Genomic DNA, 25,355 nt, shown 5'->3' on the forward strand with positions numbered 1-25,355 from the left:
ACCCCCACCTGCTGGAACCTCCGCATGGCATGGGGCTGCCCCCTTCCCAGGCGGCCTCCGGCGGTCCCCAGCCCTGGGCATGGAAAGGAGTGAGAGAGGGAGAGCTTCGCCGGCGTGGAATGTGCCCTTGTGGGAGAAGGACACAAAGGAGAAGGACAACTCTAAACTCGGGCAGATGGAGCTTGTTTAGCCCTGTAAGGCCATCCATCTAAGAGAAGGTCACTCTAATTAAACCTACGTCCTGAGGACCTCACTGCCACTGTCCAAGCTCGCTTGGCCCTGGCAGATGAACTTCAGGATTAAAGGGTGGGTTCAGTTCCGTGCATACTGTGTCTCACCTAAAAAATCCACTGCACAGGCTTGAAGGCCTTACCCACATTTGCAAACCCAGGCGAGGGTCGAAATGGCCATCTTCTACGAATGCAGTCACACAAAGATCAAAAGACAAAGGCATATATACCTGCCTCCAAAGGTGCAGTCAAATTAACTCTAGCATGCTTCCCAAATTTTCGTTTGCAAAGCCTAGCCATGATGACTTCTTCCTGCAGTTCTGTAATTCTGCCTCTTTGAATTTGTTCTTCAAGCTGCTTGTTATCTTCGTAGAATCACATTTGTGTTTGGGATTGCCTCATCCAAGGTGCAGGACCTTGCACTTGGCCTTATTGAACCTGATGAGACTCCTCTGGACCCACTTCTTGAACTTGTCCAGGTCCCTCTGAATGGCATCCCGTCCTTCAGGGCTGTCAGCCTCATCACTTGTCTTGGTGTCATCTTTATAGTTCTGTATTCCCTGAATTATGTCTAAGCTTCTGGATTTACTGAAAATTCATCTAGATGAGTTTGGACTTCATTTTTATTGTGCATGTTTTCTCTCACTCAGTTTTATAGCAGAGCCCTTTCTCTGCAGTGGGCCATTGAATAAGGCAAGTTTTTATCCTGTTGTTAATAATTATATTAAATCAGCATGGCTCAGATGTGAATGAACTGATGACCTGGTTCCATGGTGGCTCCTGAACCCTGTTGCACCTCTGGGACTCAACTGGCAGTGGCGAGTGGGGTTTAGAATCAAATTTATTTGTAGTCTTTAGCAATGGATGCTAGCATGGATCTTTAACATAATTTATTTTTTTCACCTTTTCAACATTCTTTCAAGTCTTGTGCAGCGTTACTGAATTTCGCAGTTCTGATGTTTTCCTTATTGGGGTATTTTATATTTCCAGATATATTCTTCACCCTCTTTGCAGCTTATCTTTTCTGTTTCAGTGAAACCATGCTTATAGTGCTGTGTGGTGAATAATGCATGCCTTTCTTTTTAACCCTTTGTCTCTTGTTTCTTCTGGCACTTTCTCTCTTCCCTTCGCTCACTTACATTCATACTTTCCTCATACAAGTTCTAACATTTCTGTTGCAACATGCCTTCTGAAAATGTTCTTTTAACAGGCCTCTCCTTGCCCTTGATCCATGCAGAGATTGTGTCCACGTCAAAAGAACCAAACTGACCCAAGTGTTTAAATGAACTTTGTTAAATCCATTAGTCTGTGTGTTAACACAGAGCTCAATCAGGGTTTAGCTACACGACTCCCTTCTGTCCTCAGCAAACACATGCAGTTGGTTCCTGCAGTGCCCTCAGTGCCCTTAATCTGATTTGAATTACTGGTAGTGGAAAGGGCTGAGTCTCTATTAGGAGTCACATGAATGTTTGAAAGCAGCTTCTAGAACTTCATTTGTCTTCAAATTATTTTGGTATGTTACCTGGACTGGCAACAATCTGCTAAGTTATTCCAGGGGAAAAAAAATAGTCAGGAGAACCCCAAACTTCTATTGATTAGAATTTATTCCAGTTGCCTTTGTGCATACTTACCATGGCAAACAAACACAGCTATGGCAATATAGGGGGGCTTTATTTTAAACCTTGTCTGATTTGTGGCACATTCCTGTCGGTAGGGGTTCACCGTCATTACTGTGACCTTATAGATGGCACGACAAAGGACAGTGCTTAAGAGTGAAGTTGTGCATACCTTTGGTGTCTGACTGGTTCAGCCTGCAAATTTCAGAAGCTGAAGTTCTGTCCAAAAGAACATGTCCTGCTGGTACCGTTTGTGTTGGTTTTTAGTGATGTTTTCACATAAGAATTCTGAGATAAAATTGTCTAACGTCTGTGAGGAGCCCTTGTAAAACAGTGATATGTAAGAAAATGTTTTATTTTTGTCTCTTGCTTTTTAGATAGAACAGGGTAGGACTTCCTCTGAGAAGAATTCTGGACAGAGAGATACATAAATCGTCTTTTCCTGTCTCTTATGAAACCTTACCTGATGATAAGGAACATGCTAGTTTAAAAGTGGAATGAATTTTATTCCTCTGATAACAATGTCTTGATAAAAAGAAAATGGGAAATCTCACCCCACTGAAGTCACTGGAAGCCACTGACAGCGTCCAGACTGTCTGAATATTGATGTGAAAGTCGTAGGAGTCCTGACCACCTCTTCAAAGTTTTCTGGTTTTCTGTAAGCCCTACTATGTCCACATATCATCACTTAGAGAGAGAAATATAATTTGAAAAAGCAGTGTCAAGTATCAGCTTGGGATAATGGATCTGTAGATTTTTTATAATGGTTGTAGGGCTTATTTTGCACTGTAGAATCAGAGAACCATAGAATTATTAGAGTTGGAAGGAACCTTAAACATCGTCTACTTCCAACCCCACTGCCGTGGGCAGGGAACCTTCCATGAGACAAGGTTTTTCAAAACCCCACCCAATCTGGCCTTGGACACTTCCCACGGGTGGTTAGTCCACAACCTCTCTGGGCAACCTGTGCCATTGCCTCACCACCCTCATAGGGAAGAACTTCTTCCTAATACCTAATCTAAATCTAGTCTCCTTTATCTTAAAGCTGTTGCCCCCTGTCTTGTCACTCCATGCCCTTGTGAAAAGTCCCTCTTCAGCATTCTTTTAAGTCCCCTTTAGGTACCACAAGGCAGCATTAAGGTCTCTATGGAGCCTTCTCCTGGCTGAACAGTCTCAGCTCTCAGTTTTTCTTCACAGGTGAGGTGCTCCAGCCCTCTGATCAACTAGACCTGTTCCGACAGGTCAACATCTTCCTTGTGTAGGGGACCCCAGAGCTGGAATTGTAATGTATGTGGACACTGCTGTGGTGAAAAAGGTATGCAGAAAGTGCTGGTAGCCCTTTCAGCTTTCTGAGAGAGGTAATAACATGGTTACACTTCAGTTTTTTGTATATTTATATATCCATTGAGAACTGGGAAGATGTCACATTACATGCCTGATCACTCAGGTTAAAAGATGAGAAGAGGCTGTGTGGCTTGTGCCTGATAGCAGGCATTGCCCTTTCTGCTGTCTGTGTTTGATATGCTTGGCTAGATCATTAAGGTTAGAAAAGATGTCACAGAGTGCTGGAATATTTTCAAAATTTTCCATGCTAGAAATGTGTGATTTATTAAATCTGATACTTGTCACAACTCTTTTTTTTTACATTTCATCCTGCTACTTGTTGCTATCACCAGCACTGTAAATACTTCCATTCCTTTGTTAGAACAGACGTGTTGTTGTTTTGCGTCTTGGCGCTTGCATATCTCTTTGCAAACAGGCCCTTAAATTAAAAGATCCTTTGGAAAGTAACTCTTATCAGAACAAAGCTGTAAAGTAATTTATACTTCCCAAACACTTGGAAAGCACTATCCTATGTTCCTCATTGTTTGGGGAAGTTGACTGTTTAGCTGTCATAGTCATTCTCTTATGAGCAACAGTTATGACAATTGTTGTATTGCTTATCTTGGGACTCTTTTATGCCAGTCATTATTATTGAGACTTTGCTCCATGGGACCAGACTCAATACAGTGGATCTTCTCCTCCCCACTGTCATCCATTTCTCTCTCAATTTCCTGCTGTCTTTTTTCTGTTGTGCCAGAATGTGTGAGGAGGTGGGTTTGGAGACATTCCAGGTTTGTCAGTAGGAGCAAGTAAAAATGTTCAACTTCTGCGTACAAGGAGAGATCCTCTGGGTCCAATTCCTGTTTGTCAGCACTGAGAGAGTGATTGCACACTCATTAATACCAGATCAGTGCACTGTGGATTGCCAAGCAGTGGGAAATTGGTCTGGGTAAGGTGGTGGGCCTGTGTCTGTGATTCTGCTGAATTTATTGATTGCACAATTTGGCTATTCTATGGCTTTTTGGCAGCTGTAAGAGGACAGGCAACACTTGATTCAGAATGTAGCCTGCAAATGTAGTTAACCACTGATACTCTTTTTAACAATTCTGAATTACAGCTATACTTAGTGCCTGAAAAATGCATGGAGACTCACAGGCCTGGTACCCTTCATCCAGGGGTTGGGAGTCTGAGAGCTGAACTTTTAATGAAACGGAGACATGATCTTAGCTGTTGCTGAACTCTGCTGTTTATGGAAGTTTTGTTTCTGCATTTGGTGGCTATGCAGTTAGATCAGCATGGCTTTGAAAAATTCAGTCCTGGCCATTTTCATGGCAGCTGTGCTCTCCACAGGGGTCACTAATGCATCTTACTGCAAGGGGAGCAGAAGCATTTCCCTGTGGATGCACTTGTCATTGGCAGTGGAAGGCAACAATTAGGTCTGTGTTTGGACACTTCTAAATGTTGAGCAGCTGAGATTAGCTGTGGAAAAATTGTCTCATGGACCCCTCGGCTGCCTGGTCTGCAGAGTTTGGATGTCTTTTGTGGCCCTTCCTGTGAAAAAGTGGGCACAGGCTAAAGCATCTTTTTGTTTTGGAGGAGTCAGGTTCAGCCCCTGGTCTGTTGGCCGAGATGCCAGTGTCACACAGCTGTTGGTTGTTTCCTTCTCCATTTACAAGGGTAAGGAGATGCATAATGGTGGCTTTTAAGCTAAGCTGTGGCCATGTTGTATGATTGGTGCCTGGCTTTTTAAATGGGATGGTAACATCACATGGCTCCACTGGAAGCTCTGAGAGGAAACTCACAGCTCTTATGATCCCATTATCTGTTGAATAATCGTGGTTTTGATAGAGTTATGAATGGATAATTGACTCCTGATATTAACAGCTAAATGAGTGAACCTAGAGTTATGAAATACTGGCTTAAATTTGTGAAGAAACAGTAAAGGGGTCCTATCACTTCTCCTGATGTGTCCATTGTATCCACTGCTAGTAATAAGCCACTGACTGAAATCTTCATTAGCTTTAAGAGTTCAGTTAGGCCAGCATTAAATTCTTGGCTCTTACTGTGAGGTGTATTTCTTTGGTCCACACAGATGGCATGAGTTCATTGAGTTGGTGGAGAAAGGAGTGCAAGCCATTCTGAGGGTCTTCATGGCATGCTGGGTCATCACTGAGCACCAGATAATGTGTGTGTCTGTAAATCTGACATGTCACTTACAATGCAGATTTTTGGACAACTTAAAGGATAAAGGATCATAGGAAAAACACAGAGAAGGGAAAATGTGGCCTTTGCTTTGTGGTCTTAATCTATCTGGAACTTGGCTGAGGCTAATTTGGGGTTTGTTCGGTGTCAGCTTGTGCAATGTGATCTGACAGAGACTGATAAAATTATGTGAGAGGCTGAGCAAGGTGGAGCCCAATAGAAGCCCAGCCTTAGCTGATACTAGTTTAAAATGTTCTCATTGTAGTCCTAGTTGAACAGAGGTCTTTGTCCCTGCATCTCTTCCTCAAGGTAGTTGGATCCCAAATTTTATTTTTATTTTTACTTTCAGCAGACTTTTCTGCAAAGTTGGATAAAGGACAGAAAAGCCAGGAACATTTATAAGAGAAAGGTCAAAAACCGGTTTGACCTCTTTTTATGGTTATGACTGTGCAAGAGTCTAAAAGCTTGTTCATGCATCTCACTAAATGGTCACTTCCTTGTTTTTCATAGAAAAAGATGACCCACTTAAGTGATGTGAATTATAGAGTGGTGTACTCTGGATCCCTTTCCCCACCCACAACATGGGGAAGACCAGTTCTAGTTCCATCTCCATCTGAAGAACCATTCCGACGTCTTGAGGGATGGGGAAAGGGAACTCCAGTGACAGGGTTTTTCAGGCCCCGAGCCTGGAGAGGAGAGGTGCCCTCCCCTCCCCCCAGCACCCAGGTGGGTCCATGGCAGGCACAGAGACAGCACACCAGGCGTGGAGAGGAGGCAAGAGAGAGTTTATTGCTGGGGAGGTTACATTTATAGGGTTAGGAGGAATCACAGGTTAACCAATTAGAAGTCTCAAGGGGCTTACAGGAACACCCAATCACAGGAAGGGGTTAACAAGGACCAATGGGACACCTTAGGACACCTTTCCCAGGACATTCCTGCATGGGAGATAACAGTTGCTGTGGGGGGTGTTGGGAAGAAGAAACATGTGTTGTCAAAGAGACCACAAAGAGCCATCCTAAGACATGTTCAAACAAGTTTCTCATCAGACTTAGTGTTACAGTGTACTGACTCTTAAAATCCAGCTTCTTTCAGGACTGTCCTGGATACTGTCCGTGAGTTTGAAAAGCTGGAAGGAAAAGCACAGCCACTGTCTTATGAAGAAATCAGATGTGCAGGGGAATGCTGGCAGAGACAGAACAAAGAACTTTAGAGCTAAAGGACAAAAAAACAAGAGAAAATGAGATGGAGCATGTAATTTAAGATTAGTTTTGCAGTGAAATAATGAGTTAAAAGTGCTGTACAGTATCAAAAAACATGAGCAACTCCACTATGAGCTTGTGGAGCTGAGGTGGGAAAATTTTGAGTGCAGCACTAAGGCAATGTAATGCTTAACCCTAGCTGTTAATAGAGGACCTTCCAAAGCTGGTGGTGGTTTGGACAGGGACCTATGGGTTGACCTAGTTCAACCCCATTCTTCACCCGGAGGAGCAGAGGTTCACAAGTTCCAGTGCTCTTGTTCATGAGATACTGGGATTCTTCAAAGAGAATTTTGGAGCACTCTTTGCTGCTGGATAAGGGAGAATTTTGGAGCACCCTTTGCGGCTGGAATAAGGGAAGGAGAGAAAATGCACAATGAGAGACATACAAAGTTTTTACCAGGCTACTGAGCTGACCCCAAAACTTTAAACAGGCTTGGTTGCAAAATTGGGCCCCTTAGATAAAAACATGTAATCTGAGTGGCTTCTTAAATGAGAAAGAAGTATTTGCCTTGCCATAGCTGAATGAGAAAATGCTGTGCAAGCTTCCTCTACAGCCTCTCGGCAGGTGGCTAGAAAAGCCTGTGGCAACAAGTCATCATTCTGAGGAGGTGCATTGGCTTCTGGAAGCTTTAAAAGTAGTATTAAAAGGTGAAAGCTACATTGGAGGAAAAGGCATGTGCCAAATGAAAGCATATTTAGGTTAGAAGAGATTTTCAGACTCTGTCTGTGGTCTTCTAAACCAGTGGTGTCCAAAGCAGGGTGCATGTACCACAAGAGATGCATAAAACAGTCCACTGGGGTGTGGAAGAAAATATTTTTGTCCTATTAATAAATTTTTAGAACAAAATTTATTTCATCTTTAGCTCACACTTTTTACTTTTTTTGGTGTGTTTTATAATTTACATAATATGGTGGTACATGCATATGATTTATAAATTACATACATTGGGGGAGGGAGGGGGTTTCTCAGATTTATTTTTTTGATAGTTAGCAGTCAAAGAGGTTTGGAGAGTGCCATTCTAAACCAAGGCTGTGGCCAGGATCTGCGTATTGACCTGGCTGCATGTAGAACAGCTGTGGTCAATGATCTTGCCCATGAAGTCATCTAGTTGTAGGGCTTAGAAATATCTGTACTGCATGCCCTGAGGCAGAAACTTGGTAAGTGAAATAGGAGTGTTTAGGAGCAAAATAGATGATTGTGAGCTAGAGAAAAATCCTAGGGTTATGAGAGACAAATAGGCAGTGCAAACTGCTGCTTTGCAAATGGTGACTTCCCACTACTTTTGGGAAAAGTGGTGTCAAAAGTGCATGTTGGTGGGAGAAGGTTGTGGCAGGTACCTCTGCTTGGCACGGAGTTGAAGCAGTGGGGTGGTGTCTCAGTAAATGTCATGCTGGGACATGATAGAATTTAAAAGCGTGTTAATTTCCAAATTGGAAAAGTACTGCCTTTGTGATAATATATATACTTTATATTATTAATATTGATTATGCTTAATCGATTAGTAAGATATAAGCACAGTGTTTCAGTATGAAATCAGAAAAGGTGTGTAAATGCACACATGTGTATACATATCTAGAAAAATGAAGTTTCTTGCATCTATAAAACGTGATGTTTTGAGCACTAGAAGCAGCAACTGTAGATAGATCAGCCTAGTCTAGGACTGCCTTCCAAGATAAACGGAGTTTTAACAGACCACATAGATCTTTTAGTGTTGTGAATGGGGTGATTGCACCTTTTTTCTACTACTGTAGTTGGGGTATTTTAAAAAAGCAGTGTATAAATCAGTGGCCCTCAGAAAATAACAGATTGTGAAAACTAGTTTCCTCTGCTATGCAAAATACTGTGTGTTTATGATATGCAGTCTTACACCAATTTGCTGGAAAGAATTCATTATTTTTTCAGGTAATTTTTGAAAATTAGAATAATGGTGTTTTAGAGGTGAGAGCTGTGCATTAGCAGTGGAGGGCTATTAAAATAAGATGCAGTGTTCCTGATGGTCTTCTAAAGATGGCAGCAAACAGCACAGGGTGAGATGGGCATATTTATATGCCTGTGTCAGCTTTCAGTGTTCAAAGGGCTGTTTAATAATATTTTTACCAAGTCAGATTAGAAAATTGTTCCATTTATTTTCAGCCATTGTCTGTCGTGCAGTTTGTAGGCTCCAGTTGTGTTTGAGTGGATATGAATTTGTATGCACACACACATATGCTCATGTAAGTGTCCACAAAGTATTGCAAGCTAACTTTCTGTATGCAGTTTACCTGCAACAGGTGTATATCTCATTAAAACTCTGTTAAAAACTGTGATTTTAATAACATTACACTCTTAGAAATGACATTATGGTCTCAGCTACGGGAATTTCAGGATTTGTCTTTTTGTGCTGTAGTCACTTTAAAAGTTCAGATGTTTGTGTAGACTATATTGGCTTTAAAAATCAAATGTTTAACAGGGCAAACAATGGCTGTGTGAGCTCCTCTGAGGCCTCTACAGGTGTTGTGAGATAAAATTACACAGGCAAGGGTGCAGGCCTCCAAGAAGACCAAGATTCAACCCTAATCAGGAGCTTATCTCAATAGAAAGGTTTGCAAAGGCCTTGCTGGATTTGTAGGTGAAAAAACATATTTTACACTCTCAAGATCTAGGGCTTTACTGTCTATCAAAATCTAGGTGGTGGCCTTGTAGCCAGAGAAATGCTATTGCCTTTTCTAGTAGCAGCACAGGTTCTGAATAATGCTTTGAGGACAAGGTTTTGTCAGAACTGTGTTGTCAGGGTTTGCCTGGAGCTTTATTCTGATCTTTTTTCACTCTTGTCTAAAAGAGTGATAGCTCTTATTTAATCAGTTTTAGCTTCAGCTTACTTTTATATGATTGTATAATTTAATGCCTATTTTTATAATAATCTTCATTAATTTCTCTGCCTAGTAGGTAGAACTAACAAGTTCTGTATTCTTTTAAAAATGAACTGTCTGAACATAGAATAAAATTGCAGGATGGAGAAGAATAGACATGGGATAATAGCAGAGGCTTGAAAACTGTGGGCACAGCGTGATACAACCAGCCCACCCACCCACTATTGGTCAGTTTCTGGAAAAGGAGAGAAGTTATGGCTTGGGTCAAGCTGGTTTTAGGTGTTACAAAGAGAGACAAGAGAAAATATAAAGTATAGCTATCCAATAGATTGGATATTTGGAATAATGACTTCCCTAAAACAGTTGTAAAGCTCTGGAAAAGGCTGTCTAGGGAAGTGGTAGAGTCACCATCTCTGGAGGAATTTAAAAGACATGAGTGTGGCACTTGGGGCCATGATTTAGTGGTGGATTTGGCAGTGTCGAGTTTAACAGTCAGACTCCACGGTCTTAGAGGACTTTTCCAACCAAAATGATCCTATGAGTCTATGAAATCTGAATGTGGCATGGAATTGCAGAAGAGTGTAGAACAAGCAAGGAGTAAGGTATGTTCGAAAATGTATAAAAATAAGCCAAATTGGATCCTAGACTAAAAGAGGAATAAGCTCCCCCCATCAGCATTGATACCTTTCTCTTGGAGAAAAGCTGTGGACAATGACAGCTTGCCATAACCCTCTCTCTCCTGTTCTAGTCTAAGTAGGACTCAGGGAGGAGTCTGAGGAAAGCATAACACCACAGAGAACAGAGAGGTATTATAAAGTCTGTAACAGATTTTTCACTATTTAGAAATGTTTGTGCTATCATTTACTGTATTTTTTATGGTAATAAATAGATCTGGACTAATAACAAGTTATTTTTTAGACTGTTAAGATATGTTGTAGTCTAACAGTAAATTCTTAAAGTCTTGACTTTCCATCCAGATTGTGTTTCTGAGGCCCACATAAACCACATGAGCTGTAGTTCAATACTGTCCTTAGAAGTGGGCAAATTATACTATTCAGCCTATAGGGATTATATTTGCTTCCCTTGGCCACATAATGGGCACAGACATAAAAAGAGGAAAGCAAAAAAAAAAAAATTTTTTTATTGCTATTAAGGAGGGCTTCTACCATAGTGTTTCATATGAGGGAAGCGAGCAGATATGGCAGGAATCCTTTGTGCTCTGTCCTTGCAAGGGTTGAAGGTGAAGGTGATGTTTATAAACCAAGTGAACAATCAAAAAGTCCACGTAAGATTGGCTTTCTGTCGGATTTGCAGGACTGTGAATCCATGCAGTCCTTGTGTGGCTCTGACAGCTCCACTGCCAATATGAATCACAGAATGTCAGAGAAGCAAGAGGCTCTGCCTCTGGACTCATTGCCAAAGGCTGCATTGTGGTGAGGCAGTTGCTTGTTTACTTTCATAACATTACAGCTTGCAATCAATACTCACACAGTTTTGCTTGCTGGGCCTAAGGGGACAAAATGAATGGTTTTTTTCTTTCTATCTAGAGTCCACTAGCTTGTGCCTATTACATGCCTAGTTTTTAATTTTAGCTCACCATGATTTTGAGAGGAAATTTGCAATGCAACATTCATCCCCTGAAAAAAAAAAATTTGGAAATAAATAGAAACATGGTACTCACCTGATTTTGTTCCCCTTGCCCTGTCTAACACCGCTGTGCTCTGTTCCTTCTCATGCTCATCTCAATATTTTTGCTGGTTCATCTAACCTGTATGAACACCCTCCAAAAGTGTGGGCTTCCTAAGTGGTCATAGCAGGGTAGTGGGAGGAGAGGAGTCTGGAAATTTACTTGGAGATGTCCATCTGAAGCCTGAGAGTAGCTGGCACTTTGCACAAGCCTGGTCCTTCCATGCAAATGTTTGGATCAGTGGCTTACTTGGACTTCAGGCTCAGCAGGGATGGCATACAAGAGCACCATGCAGCATGTATTTTTGAAATATGTTTTTAATACTGGATTTTTGAATATTAGTTCTGTGCAGAGCTATGAAATTCCATAACAAATAAAGAACAAATACGTCTCATTCTTTCTAACACTTAAGCAGCCCTTTGGATTTTTTTTTTTTGTAGCTCAATAGATTTCAGTAGGACTGTTGGCTAAGGAGGTTTTGTAAAGAAAAAAACAAAGCCAGTTTTCTGCATTAAGGAAAATATCTTTAGACATTTTTTTCCTGTATTAAATTATTATAATAATTAAAAAATAATATTAAAATATCTTCTGCAAAATCCTGATAAATTGGGGAGGGGAAGGGAGTCTGTTGCATTGATACCCCTTTATTAAAGTAAACAGAATTTTCAGTCCTGTGGTTTTACATCCCAGGCAAAACCTGTGGTCTGTTTTCCTTTCCTGCCCTCCATCCTGTAGGAATTTTTCTATACCTCATCGAATGTTCCTCTCCTTTGCACCATTGCATTGTAACTTTCTGTATTCTTGAAATTTTCTTTTGCTTTCTTCTTTCCCTTCAATGTCTTCCTCTTTTTTTCACCAGTTGACTGTAATAACAGCCTGAGGAGGAGGCTGCTGGTTTTCTCCTGTTGCAGTTGTTCAGTTTCCTCAATGCCTGTTGGTGCTTTGCATGGAGAGTCACTAAGTGCAATGGAATTGGTTTCAAAGAGTGAAATTCAGGCACAAGCCCTTCATGGTAGCATCCCAAATATCAGGGAGATCATACTTCAATATCTAGTTTACAGCCAGAGCCTTGCAAGGCTAGTGTAAATAATAAATCGTCTTGATTATTTTCTTTATGGGTTGTGCAAATGAGACACTGAACATAGAGCTCTGTACAATATATTTTCATTAAACTGATCATTTAACTAATCTCTGTAATAGAGTACTTTATGTATATGAAGAGTTACTTTCATGTTGACCACACCTGCTGGTTTATTGCTGTAGATGTCCATAAAGATAGATGGAGTTTTAACTAATCAAAGGTAAAAGAAACAACCAATTCCCTTTTGCATTTGTTCAGTGAAGATCACAAGGCAAATTAATTAGTCTAAGTCAAAATGACATGCCTTCAGATGGATGGGTAAAGGCCAGAAATAGTCTTTCTTTTCCCCAAGATACTGCACAACAGTTTCATTTAGATTCTCTTTAAAGTTTGAAGGGATTAAATGCGAGCTAGAACAATTAGCTTATTTGAGTTAAATGAGAGTAGGGAGCAGGATCAGTCTTGTTAATTTCATAGATAAATTCAGTGGTTTGTTGTTTTTTTCCAGAGACTGCTTGTTTCATTTTTTAAAGAATTCCCTTCTTTATTTATCATGCCCTGCTAATCCTTTTGCAAGAAAGAGAGAAGCGTTATCAGCTATAGCAGATTAAGCTGACGTGACACCAAACTTTGGTGGGTATCATTCAAACCAACACCAACTAAGTGATATACTGAAAATTTTAGGAAGGAATTCAGTGTATCACCAAATGGAACAGATCAACCATGATGACAGTTTGAGACATGCAGGACAAGGAGAGGTTCATGGGTGTGAGATAGTTCAAAATAAGGCTTGTGGCCATTTTGTTTGGCTTTCTGGATATTAGCATACATATAGCTGCTATTTGCACAGTTATGTTTGTGTTCTACTTACACAACATCTGTGAAGTTCTGGCCAAGTGGCATAAATGTAAATTTTGTTGCTAGGAGCTGTGGCATTGAGATTTCACTTTCCTCCCACTTCTCCCACAGTGAGAAGTTGTTACAAGGCCTCTGCTGTGCTGACAGAACACTTAAACTCTCTTGAAGGTATAAGTGGTGCAGAACCGTATCCATAGATTTTATACTGCTGCTTATCATTCAGATATGGGATAATTTTCCATATGAAGATAGAAGCAAGGGAAAACAACCCTAACAGGACTCTTAAAATCTGTGGCATCCTGTTCTTCTATGGATCAAACTCTGCATTGCCACCAGCAACACATTTTTAGGAGAATGAGTTTAGGAATCCAGATAGCTATTCATGTAGCTTTATTCATAACAAGGTGGGTTTTGTAGCAAGGGTTGTCATTTCAGATATGCTGTGAACTGTATTACTTTGGTATCGTTAGCCATAAAATGGTTTTCTACTGTGAGTGCTGAAATGTTAAAATGTGACTTCTAGCAGAAAAAGGTCAGAACTCTCATCAGAAAAAGTGCTTTTCTGTCTTAAATACTGCAAAATTGTTTTGGTTTTTTTGGGGTTTTTTTTTGTGATGGAGAACATGTGTGGGCTTACTTTGCATATTGTTGGCAGGTTTTTGTTCCTTTCCTTGCTGTCATTAGTGATATGTACTTAGTTTCTTGTAAGGGATCTGAGGAGACACCTGCAAGAAGTACTTCCACTGACAGGACAATTTATTTGAATGGTGTAGCAAAACTGGAAAACAGGCATTTACACTGTTAGAAAAGTTTATAATGAGTTGTATTCTGTGTGGTGAGATTTAGATCCAGTACTCTGAACTTCTGCTTTGTGTGTTCAACTCCTCTTTTCAGTGTTCTGGCAAAGTAGGACGTCCTACTCCTCACACAGGAGACAATCTGGGAGACAGTCATCAGCCAAGGGTTGAAACTTACTGCACACATTTGTTCATGATCAGCTACCAGGCAATTTCATAGTTATCAACTGAAAATCAAGTATGACTCAGTCAGGTTTTGGATACCCAGTGTCTCCACTCTGACACCATGTTACTGGTCTGATGGGCTTAGTGTTGACAGCTCTTTGCTTCTTAGTTCATAGTGGATGGGCAAGGGGTTCTCTGATCATGGAAAAACAGAGATAAGCGAGTGTCTTCCCTCTTTTCCAGGCTCCAAAGTGAGCATACACTTTTCCTCAAGGGCAGCATGATCCAAAGGATAACTTTCTCGTTTGTAGTTAAAAACCAGTATGATGTGGGTCATTGAGACAGCAAACTGAGTGCCGTTTGTCTGGTACCTTCTAATTGTTGCAGCCCTGATGCCATTTTCTTGGTTTTATTCTTTTTAAACAGTGATACCAAGCAAGTGGTCTGCATTGTGTTTGAGTGCAAGGCAGGCAAGCAGGTCTTCATGCTACAATGTCATATGTGCTTTTTCCCACACAGTTTGGCTTTTGCAGTGATTCCTGCCACCATTGTGGTTTTGATCACTTTGAAAACGCTAAAATGTCTATACTTGGAGAACACGAAATAGCTGTGACTGCCTTTTGCAGTAAAATCTTAGACCCTTTTGTTTGCATTGGTTAGGCTTGTGTGGAAGAGAGCTTTGGGAAAGACATTTTAACCCACTGTTGTCCTGTTGCAACCTGTTCAGAATTACCTGCATGCTCATGCTGCGGTGGCACTAGGATAATGAGGTGCCTTTGGACATGGCAGGGTGAAGCTGTAGAGAGAATGTGAGGCAGTCACATCTTGGTACATGTTTGATCAGCACTTGTGTAAGGGTGAAAGTGTGTGTTCTGCTGGTTCCAGCAGCAAGCAATCAGGGAAACCTGTATTACTAAAATGTACAATGAGAACTGTACAGTTCTTGTGCAGGAATTAGCAAGCACATGCAGGGATTGTATTGTCAAGTGAACAGAGCACTTGACAGGAGTCTGAGAATAATATGTCTTTCTTCAGCCCAGACATTGAGTCATTGTGTGATGTTTGGCAAATTGCTTCTACTCTTTGTTTCCCCCACAGGAAACAGAGGACCCTGCTTTAAAATGAGATCTGTAAGAAGTATATAATAAATAGTCATTATAATGATACAGTTTTCTGCTAAAGCTCAGATAATCATTGTCAGCAGTGGCATTAATTTTAATTTGTTTCCTTAATTGAATGGAGGTTTGACATGCGGAATTCCCTGTTGCAGTTGGGCAAATTGGTGCTTGATGGACTGGTCAGAAATTTTGGTGATCTTTTTTTAACTTGTAAACAGAATTCTTAATTTAGTGAAAATAAAGATCTTTATAATTTGAAGCCAATTGCCAAGAGAGGTTTGCAAATTGCTAATAAAAGGTTAAACTAATTTACAAATAGGGAAATGCTGACATTTAAAGTATCTTTTACATTGTTATAGAAATAGCTGGTGTTTTTTCTACTACAACATTTATATCTTATTTTTGGAACAGTGTTAGCTGCTACTGTAAAGATTTTCAACCTGTCTAGAAGTAGAGGGACAGAAATACATTTTTTTTGTGCTTGCATCACATCCTGGTACCAAATGATCAGTGGTTGCCCTCCTCACCTCTGGGCCGAGCAGATTTAGGGTTCTGCAGTGAATTGATGTCCCACATGTGCCAGTGGCTTTGCTGTTACCTTGGTCTGTGCAGTAGTTTCTGGATTTCAGGCTGGCGATCTCTAACTCAGTGGCAAAAGAAGCATTCATTGGTATTGATTAAATGAAACACAGCTGAAAACTACAATAAACAGTACCTGTTAGATTTTCTGGATTGTTGATTTGAGTATTTTGTACAGATGCCCAGATATCCACTGTAGCAATACATAAAATATGTTGTTCATCTTCTTACCTATGCAGGACATGGCTTAAAAAACATAAAGGTGACCACTGTCTCCAGAGGAACGGACCACCAGTTAATTGGTTTGAGCACTGATTACACAGAGAAACAATCAGCTGTACTGTGTGTGCTGCAGGAACTTACGCTATAAAGGCTGAGGAAATACTAGTTTGTCCTAGATATGTCCTTTTTGCTGTCTGCCACATGCTCACATAAAAAGCTTCAGAACATACCTGAATGGGGCATTCTAAAAGCCATTCCCTCTGATGGATCCCTGCAGCAAGAAAATCTCTTCAGCTTGAATTTTTTTTTCTTTGCTGTCCTTTATATTTACTTTTCAATTCAAGTATGTATATTCTATAGCTCCACTTGTTCTGCCAGATGTCAGACGATCCTATGCTGTAGATCAAGGGCTTTCTGAAAACACATGTGAAGTAAATTGAACAAAATGAGAACTAACTAATTCTAATTAGTTCACCAGTGTTGTATTGTACAATTATATATATTGTTTAAAGAGTGAGAAGCACCTCATAATAATGGGGTTTCAGGTTATTAATACACCTTCTACAGTGGTCCCTATTTAGTTAGGGTAGGTTTGACCAATTCTACTCCCATGCTATGCTAATGTACCTGGCCTGGAAAGGTCACAGCTAGTGGGATCTAAAAAGACTCTTACAGTTTTGCTCATATGAGTTCCTTAACAATTGAGTAAAATTGGTAAAAATAGAAATAACAAATGGAAAAAGCAGTATCAAATACTGATATTATAGCTTCTATTTGCCATTGCTTTGGTCAGAGGCTTTGCACTGTGAAAGTTTGTTCAATGTGAAGAGATCTTCATGGATTATAGAACAGGACTGTTACTAAACACTTGTTTTACGTCTTATTATAATTCTTTGGGCAAAAGTGAGTTATCTCTGAGTGCTGTACAGGCTGGAGCATCTAGGGATTGCTGTAAGGTGTGTTTTGCTGAGTCCCTAGAGGACTCATTGCCAGCTGAAGAGAGACAAAAGATGGTACTCTCCCGAAGATCATGCTGTTGCTTCACTTTACTCTTCGCTCAAGTAACCTGATGAAAAGAGCTGCTATGACAAGCACAGGCTAGCTGAGAGTTTTCCCACAGTCTAGGAATTAGCTGGCTTGATCAGGCAACTATTTAGTCTCTTACTACTTATGTCTGACTTGTACAAATGTGTCATCACATAGGAGAGTAGCTGACATGTAAAATGCTCTCCCATAGGCAATGCAGTTTCTTAAACCAGTGGCGCACAGTAAGCTTAAAGGAACGGACATAGCGATACATATTTATGACATCAGGAGTCCCCTAGCATTAAATCAAGCAATTTTATATGACTGCTATGAACCCTTAGCTTCATTGCTGATTTGTGAACTTTCTTTTAGTCATCTGTTGAGAATGTTTCCTAAATTCTTGGATTGTCTTGCAGCCCTCTGCTTTGGTTAGGAACACACAGCAGTTGGATCTGAGGGCATGGCTTGGGGTTACAGCACGATGTTATAGAAAATCTTGATTATTTCTAAGCTTGATCAGGCATAGCATTCATGAAGGTGCTGAGGTATTAACATCTTTGCACTAAGCCATTTGAAAAACAGGATTTGCAAAGAAAGACGCTGAGTGTTTATCTCCAGGATACAAAAGAGTTTCATGGAATAATGCTCTGTAAGCTGTTCTGACTCTTCAACCTGTTATTCTACCAAGCACCATGTGTTTGGCAAGTTACAGGGAGAGCCACATGGCACAAGAGCTTGTAGTATGAAAAGTGTGGTTAAAAAATGAATTACTCAATTCTTTTCCACAGCCCAAATGGGACTGAATTACCTTGTCTTTTTTTAAACAATGACACTAACCTCTCAGATAAAACCCATTTTATCTCCTAAGTAGAGTTGAAGCGTAATTGGAAAAATAGGTTTTTTGAAAATCCAGAATATTTGTATTTCATAATGGGGATACTGTGTAGGATGGGAGTGTCTGAAGCACATCACAGATGACATTCCTGACTGTTTTGTCTGACCTGAAACTGCATTTCTCAATGATTAACAGTTCAGAAATCACTCCTGAGACAGAATGTGGCTTCACTGGAGTCACTGGAGCTCTGCTGTGCCTGGAACTGTCTTATACATTGTGTATTTTACAGCTCTGGGTCAAGTTTGGAGGAGCCGAGATAAGGAATACGTTAAGTAGTTTATAGGTGGTGAGACAAGAGCCTGCATCGTGGTGCAGGTGGCAAGCACTGGCAGCTGATCCAGCTCCTCCATCAGGCTTCGTAACCTTGGCTGAACTCCCTGCTCTGGTCACAGTATTTCCTCCAGTAACCCTACTGAGAGCTGGTGAGAAAGCACTGACCCCTTGGTGAACCTCAAAGGCTCCATATGCCAAGGCCTGAATTGCCACCCAGATGCCAGTGAGGTCAAAGAGTCGTGGTAAGATTCTGTGCAAAGCATCCTCTGCAAAATGCATCAGCTTTCACCTCCTTCCTCCTCCCTGGCCCTGACCCGGGGAGAGGCTTGTCATCAGGACAGAATTTCTGTATGAGTGTTGTCTGTGAGGCTGAGTCTGCCTAAATCTGCCCTTGCTGATGTGCTCAGGTTAAAACTGATAGCAGAGGATTTTGATTCTCTTCTGTGTCTCATGCTCTGTGCAAGGATGCACCTGGCAGCTCCGGACTACATGCTGCTTTTCCAGCCTCACTCCTTCCGTGCTAGTCTGTATGTTTCTCTAAAGTCATTTAAACCAGACTTAGCATCTTGATGTGTTACCTTGTGCATGCAGAACATCACACACACTCTCAGTAAAAATCCTTTGTGTTAGTCTTCTTTTTTCTGCTTTCCTACTTTTTGTGCTGTAAAGACAGTGTCTTAGCACAGAGCATTATAAGGTTATGTTAATTAGAATAGCCAGTAGCTATTCTGGCTATTCTAATACAGAAGTAATGCTAAGTAGTTGGGGGTTTGCATGTTAAGGTATGGATTTATAGCAGGGCAGAAAGGCTCTGCAGTAAGGGTCCAGTGCTTCATTGCATTTTTATTGTGTTTGTTTGTTACGGGTTGGGGTTTATTTGTGCATAAGACATGCTGCCATTTTGAGCAGGCAGGTTATGCAGATAAACATTCTGATCATTTGCACAGTATGTGTGTCTTTTAAAGTGCAAGTTTACAAGTCAATTGCTAAATCTTACTGATTTAAAACACACTGTACGCAGGTCAGTGGGCTGAAAATGTGATCTTGGAATCCTGAAGAAGAAGCCTTTGGTTTGGAATAGACTGTAATTAAGGAAACTGTTGTATTCCTTATCACCCTTTGTTCTGTAGATAATATATCTTGTAACCTGTGTCTGTCTCTTCTTTTGTGTTGCAAGGGTATGCTTTCTCAGGCTATTTTGTACAACCACAAGTTAGACCTTGATGTTATTTTTAATCTGTATTCTTGGTCTGATATGTCATTGCTCTGTGTTATGAACCTTGTCATGAATTTGAAAAAAAAAAAGGTGAAACATGCTGAAATACCTTTGTCTTTTGTTTTCCAGGATATAAAGTTTTGAACAGTGCCTCCCCAAAAAGTGTGATGAGAAATGGCTTTAGGAAACAATACCCAGAGAAGTTATTCCATCATCCCCTGCTTCATCTTTGTTGAGGTGAGTCCAGCATTCAGCTGCCAAACCTACAGAGAAGGCAGCTCTGTACTGCAGGAATTAAGTAATTTGTTGCCCATTTTGCTAGCAGGGAAGGATGATTTCTTACTTGATAACATAAATATCCATTTTCATACTTGATGCCATCAAGTTCCCCTGGAAACAGTCCTGCACAAGTTATCCAGATTTTGGGTACAAGAACAAGTAGATGCTGTGTTTCCAAGACCTCTCCATCTGGCTTGCTGGCCTGTCCTGTAGTATTTGGCAGAGAACAGGCAGTAGTTGCAGATGTAGGTCAGTAACAGGTCATCTTCCCGTCTTTTCTCAGACCCTTATCCATCTTCATGCTGCACAAGAACTAGACCTCGTTTAAGGAGATTTCTGACTTCACAGTCTCATGGTTCATAGGCTTAGGAAACAACACTCAGCTCTGATTTCCATTCAAGTGGAACATACAATGTAGATGAGGCAAGCCTGTCCATTAAGTGTGATGAAGGAGCTTGGCTAGCACAAAGGCTGTGAATTGTCTAGCAGTGAAGCTGAAGGAGTGGATGTTCCCATCATGGAGTATGATCCACATCTTTGTTAAGGGTAGTTGGTGACTGATTATTTTACTCTGTACAAATGCTATTTTGTGGGTCTTCTTTTATTTAGCACAACACTGGTAGACTGGCCAATATCATTATTAAATCAGTGCTTGTTTGACTGGTGCTTATGAGGCTGGGATGGTTATCCTGGCAAGGGGAGGCAACTATGTTTCATAGGAGGATGAAAGCTTCCATCAGATTTACAGGGTAAAAAGGAAATAAATGCCTGTGACTAACCATCTTCAGAGCTACCTGTTTGATCCTAGCTTGGATGCAGTACTGACCCTCTGGCCCAAATTATGAGGCAACTTGTGCTCTTCCACAAGAGAAGTGCTAAGAACTGTTGAAAGACTAACTGTAATCCTAAGTGTTGTGTAAGACTTATCCCACTTCTGCTGAAATCGTGGAAGGGTTTGAGTGTGCTGGCAGCAGTGGCAGGTGAAATGGGCACTGCTTTTCAGGGCTCCTGAGCACTGACCATTCCCAGGGGACATGGGAAAAGGATGCCCTGGTATCCAGGCCCTCTCTAACCCTTCATCATCAGCTGGAGTCCCCTCCTTTTTCAGCCGGTAGAAACAGTCCCCTTGTGTGTTCTCCCTACTTTCTGTGCTACCAGCTTAGCCCCAAAAACATAGTCAGACAATTCCTGGGTGATTAGTGTGAACAGTACTTTTTGTTTTGATTTGAATGGGCCTTTTTGAGTGGTTGGAAAATTAGGAGAGAGAAGAAGCATGATAAAACCAGTAGTAAAGCTTGGCATAGGGCCTTCCCAGCTGTAGCTGTGGCAGACACCAGTGTGGGAAGGTGGCTGAGCCTTACAATGCTCCACAGGGATTTGTCACATAATGTCTGGCTTCCTGGGGAATCTCTGCTCCCTGGGAAACTGAGGGTGGGCTGTGCTGATGGAGGCAAGGAGTCACTTGTTTATCCTAACAGCTAGAGAAAGAAGGGGTAAAAATGGGGAAAAAACAGCAATGAGCTCAGAAAAAAAAAACAACCAACAATAAACACTATCAGGAATGAGATTTCTCAAATTTTTTGCTTAAACAAGCACTTCTGAAGATTTTTAGTGCTCTAGGTGTATGAATGATGACCATGGTTGGAAGCCTATGACAGAGATATGAATGGTTCCTCCTGTAGACAAGACTGATATGATGATAAAGGTGAGTTTGCTCTATAAGTGTATATTCCTTGTCCTTTCCTATACTTGCTTTGCTGATTAAAACAAAACTTTAAATTAAAAGTCAGTCAAAACCAAAGAGGTAGTGTCTGAAAAGATGTTCTCTCTGCTACATTTGATGAAAACATGTATTTCTTCCCCTCTTTGCCCACGGTATGGATTTTTAATTTAGCACTACTGGGACTACAAATTTAGACTTGTGTCAAGCATTGTAGCATTAACAACGGGAGATCTAATTTCCTACTGGGAGTGCAGAGATGATTGACTGATAGTAGCCATTCAGTCTGAAAATGGCTACCTGTAAACCTTAAGGTACACTGGAGGTGGTGTTCTTTTCCCACTGCTGTGCTTCTGAGACTAAAGTAAGTGTTGGTTTCTTTTTTCAGACAAGCTGCCCCAGACACCCAAGCCCTGTGCTGGATTACCTGAGTTAGGGCAGACCCTATTTTTGTAGCTTGGAAGCAACCATGAGAATTGATTAGCTGTGTGACACCTTACTGCTGTTGCAAAAAGCAGGACAGCTAAAAATAATCTTGCCTGCTTTCCTGATAACATTTTTCTGTGCAAAAACAATCCAGCAGCAGTCATGTCAGCTGCTCATGAGTACAGAAAGAGATGGTCAGTAAATATTATCATTGGCCTGTTCCCCAGAATGTGCTGCCACCTCCCCTGGGGCCTTGTCCTGTGATTAAAAGTCTTGAGGTATTTAATCTTAAGAAAAAAATGCTGAGCCTGGATTGTCATGTCAGATGCCCTGCCAAGAGGTATTTGCTAACTGCCCACTAGGCAGTGTGCTTTCACATAAGTTGTGGTGGCAGTGGTAGAAATGAGGTGTCACAAAGAGTTTGGACACTGTAAATACCATTATGCTCAGTGTGTACAAATATGACACAGTTTCAGCAGTAATTCTCATTTCCATTTTTTTCCATTTCATTTTCCTCCCACTGAACTAATTTGTAGCAGTTAGTTATTATGGAACCTGACCTGAAGATGAATGGCTCATTATAAAAACTTAGACCCTTTGCCTGACTCTACAAATTCCTTTTTATGTTCAAAATATTAAAGTTTTAATAATGGAGAGATAGCATCTGATGTCTAATCGGTAATGACATAGATGTTAAATTGACATTTTTATTCTCTAATTGGAAACATAGTGTCATGTTATGAGTAGATTTAAAGGCTAAACAGAGAATCATTAAACTAATTTTAATCCACTTATCAGATCTGAGTTTCTCTCCCAAATAATGCAGACAGCTTTCTGGATTGTTCTTTATTGTATTATAAGATATACTGTTGCACTCTGGCATTTGTCACCAGATGTCCATGAAGATCTGGTAAAGTACATTTTGTTAAACACATAATCAATTAATTGGGACATGCAGGAGTCTTTTCCCTGCCCTCCTTTGCAGCCAGCATCAGTGAAAGGAGCCTTCAGGAAGCTTGCTCTCAGCCTTGGTTTACGTGTAAGAGATTGCCACCAGATGAGACCAATTTTGTTCCTCATTCAGCTGACATATGCCACTGCTTTGAGCAGTGTATGGACCACTGAGTACCTGGTCCATGAGGACTGAAGCCGTTGGACAGATGTTAAATAACAGTGTAAAGAGCAGGATACCCTAATCCGTAGCTTCCAGAGCCCTCTGCTACATTTGGTCCAGTGATGGACTCTCAGCATGCAGCAGAGGCTGTGGAGCTGCCAGCTGTTGGTATGCCCTGAATCTATCCCAGCAAATGCCAATAGTGCACAGCAGCCTATATGAGGATTTGCTGATAGCCAGGACTGATCACTAAAGAGATGGTAGGCAAGCATGAGAGAAAGTAGGAGAAGCAGCATCTGGTTTGACAGGAAAAAATTCTCACATATTCTTCTTCTTTCACTTTTCCACTTTGGCCTTTGTTTGCCAAAGTTCTTTATGGAGCACCTCCTCCCTCTTTCACCTGCTAGTATGTCTGTGACAGAGCAGTGTCAGAAACACCTATAAAAATGCTTCAGCACAGCTGTCCCAGGATTTTGCAATCCCACTTTGCAAGGTGTGATCCAAGGAGTCCTGTGTTTCATCTTTCCACATAGCATCCACATGTGTACTTGTTCAAGGTGGAGAAAGGTAAAATCACAACTGGTACAGGTGTGTTGTACACAGAAGTACACCCAGTTTTCTGCAGGTGAGGAATAGATTGTCAGAACAACTAAAGTCCCTCAGATCTAGGCAACGTCATGCACAGAAGTGAGAGAAGTGCAGTGCCTGGAAAATCCCAGTTCTCTTCCTGGGGGACTGGTGAGCTACCCTTCACCTAATAGTGTTTTCCATGTGCTTTAGTCTTCTTGTCTCTGTGTTCATCTCATTTTCGGGTTTAGCTTTCTAGGACGAAACTCAAGCTAGTGGGGTGTAGGAGAGTCCAGTCTGGCTTTGAATTTGGTAGATCAGTGACTGTCCTTGCATTTTCAGTGCATGTGATGCTTATTGTTAGTGGCAGAAAGTGTAAAGGGATGTGATAATTCCATTTGCTAGTAAATGTTGGAGGGAAAGTTCCATACTGTGAGTAAACAGCATCCTTACAACTATACATGATTTCAGGGGGGAGGCATGTGAACAACTTTAGAGCCCTTGTGGCTGTTTGAATGGTGGTTTTTGAAGAAGCAGTATCCTCATCTTCCTGCAAGGAAAACCTCTCATATCTTCTGAGTCAACAGCAGTTAGGACTGTAATGGCTCTCTAGATAACAAAAAGTGAAATTTGGTCTGGAGTTTCTGCTTATGTGGTATTTTCTTATTCCTTTTTCCTCCTCCTTGCACTGCAAGTCCTGGCTTGAGGGCTTGGATTGTTTCAGGGTGTGAGTTATCTGAGGATTTATTTTCAAGTGCAGTTACTCCTGAAGGAGCTGGGGCCATCTAAGATGTGTCTTTGCACATGAAAACACTGCAATTTTCTAGAACCAGATTTAATTAAATTGTCTTAAATGGATCAAAGAGTTACTGAATAACAAGTGACTTTGATATGACTGATGTATATTCCACATTGTGCTGTATTGTGGATTATTGTAATCCTGACTATGACAAGGTAGTAGGAGCAGACTCAAATAAGCAACACCATTAAAACTTAAAACATTGGACATCTTTCAAATTCTGTAATCTGAAGATCCCACTTTTTCACAATAAATCCATTATTCTGCCCTCGGGAAAGCTTTTGCAGGCAGAGTGGAAACTGTTTCTTCTTGACAATTTGATATATAGGGCGTTGCAAAGGGATGAAGATTTTATAAGAAAGATCTCTTCTCTCCTTCCCCCCAAAGAATATAATGAAAAATCCGCAAAATTCAAAGCTCTAGTCTTACATCTATTCTGATATAAACTTTGGTTGGAACTATAGGTATTTTACAGCCTTATAGGATTTCTGTTCCTACAATCAGTGGAGTATATTTTACCTTACATTTTGCTATTTTATGTTTGGACAGATTGAATCATCTTCAAGTATCAGTTCAAGCGTAATGAAAAAATGGTTTCAACTTAGAGAAGTAAAGAAGGCAAGGATTCTTCTTTCTTTACCTAGCTACATTTTCCTGCCAGTATTTCATGTAGTCAAGCCAACAGCTGAACTACCCTTTAGCAGGAGAATTTCTGCAATACTGAAATCATTTGTGTGAGACAAGTGCCCCTTGAACTTCTGTTTGCCATCAGCATCACAGCAGGACTTAGAGAGCTGTGAAAAATCAGTGAATTTAAAACAGTCATCACGTGTGGCACTTCTTGTAATCTAGTTTTTTGTTTAGGTGTTCTGAAAACTCAAAAGATTTTGCACATTTGGGTGTAGTGGATGGTACCCTCTAATCTTGAGCAGTGTTCGGGGAGTGTGAAATGTGTTTTTCTGTGTGCTGTGGTCCACAAAACTATATTTGTAAGAGGATTGAATGTATTGGGAGTCATTTTAAAAAAAGTCACTTCTCTCATAAGAAAAATAA

General features: G+C 40.8%; 1 protein-coding gene across 1 annotated transcript in view; it reads left to right on the forward strand.

Moving 5' to 3' along the window:
* The window catches only part of PLPPR1 (phospholipid phosphatase related 1), a 127,026-nt gene that overhangs the window by 38,657 nt on the left and 63,014 nt on the right, over positions 1 to 25,355 (forward strand). Inside the window, exon 2 of the mRNA XM_008923698.4 lies at positions 19,527 to 19,634. Coding sequence (XP_008921946.1) covers positions 19,572 to 19,634 — 63 coding nt within the window. The 5' untranslated portion in view covers positions 19,527 to 19,571. The remainder of the gene's footprint in view (positions 1 to 19,526; positions 19,635 to 25,355) is intronic.

Source organism: Manacus vitellinus, unplaced genomic scaffold (genome assembly GCF_001715985.3).
Source record: "Manacus vitellinus isolate BGI_N305 unplaced genomic scaffold, ASM171598v3 scaffold_23_pilon, whole genome shotgun sequence".
Lineage (NCBI taxonomy): Eukaryota > Metazoa > Chordata > Aves > Passeriformes > Pipridae > Manacus > Manacus vitellinus.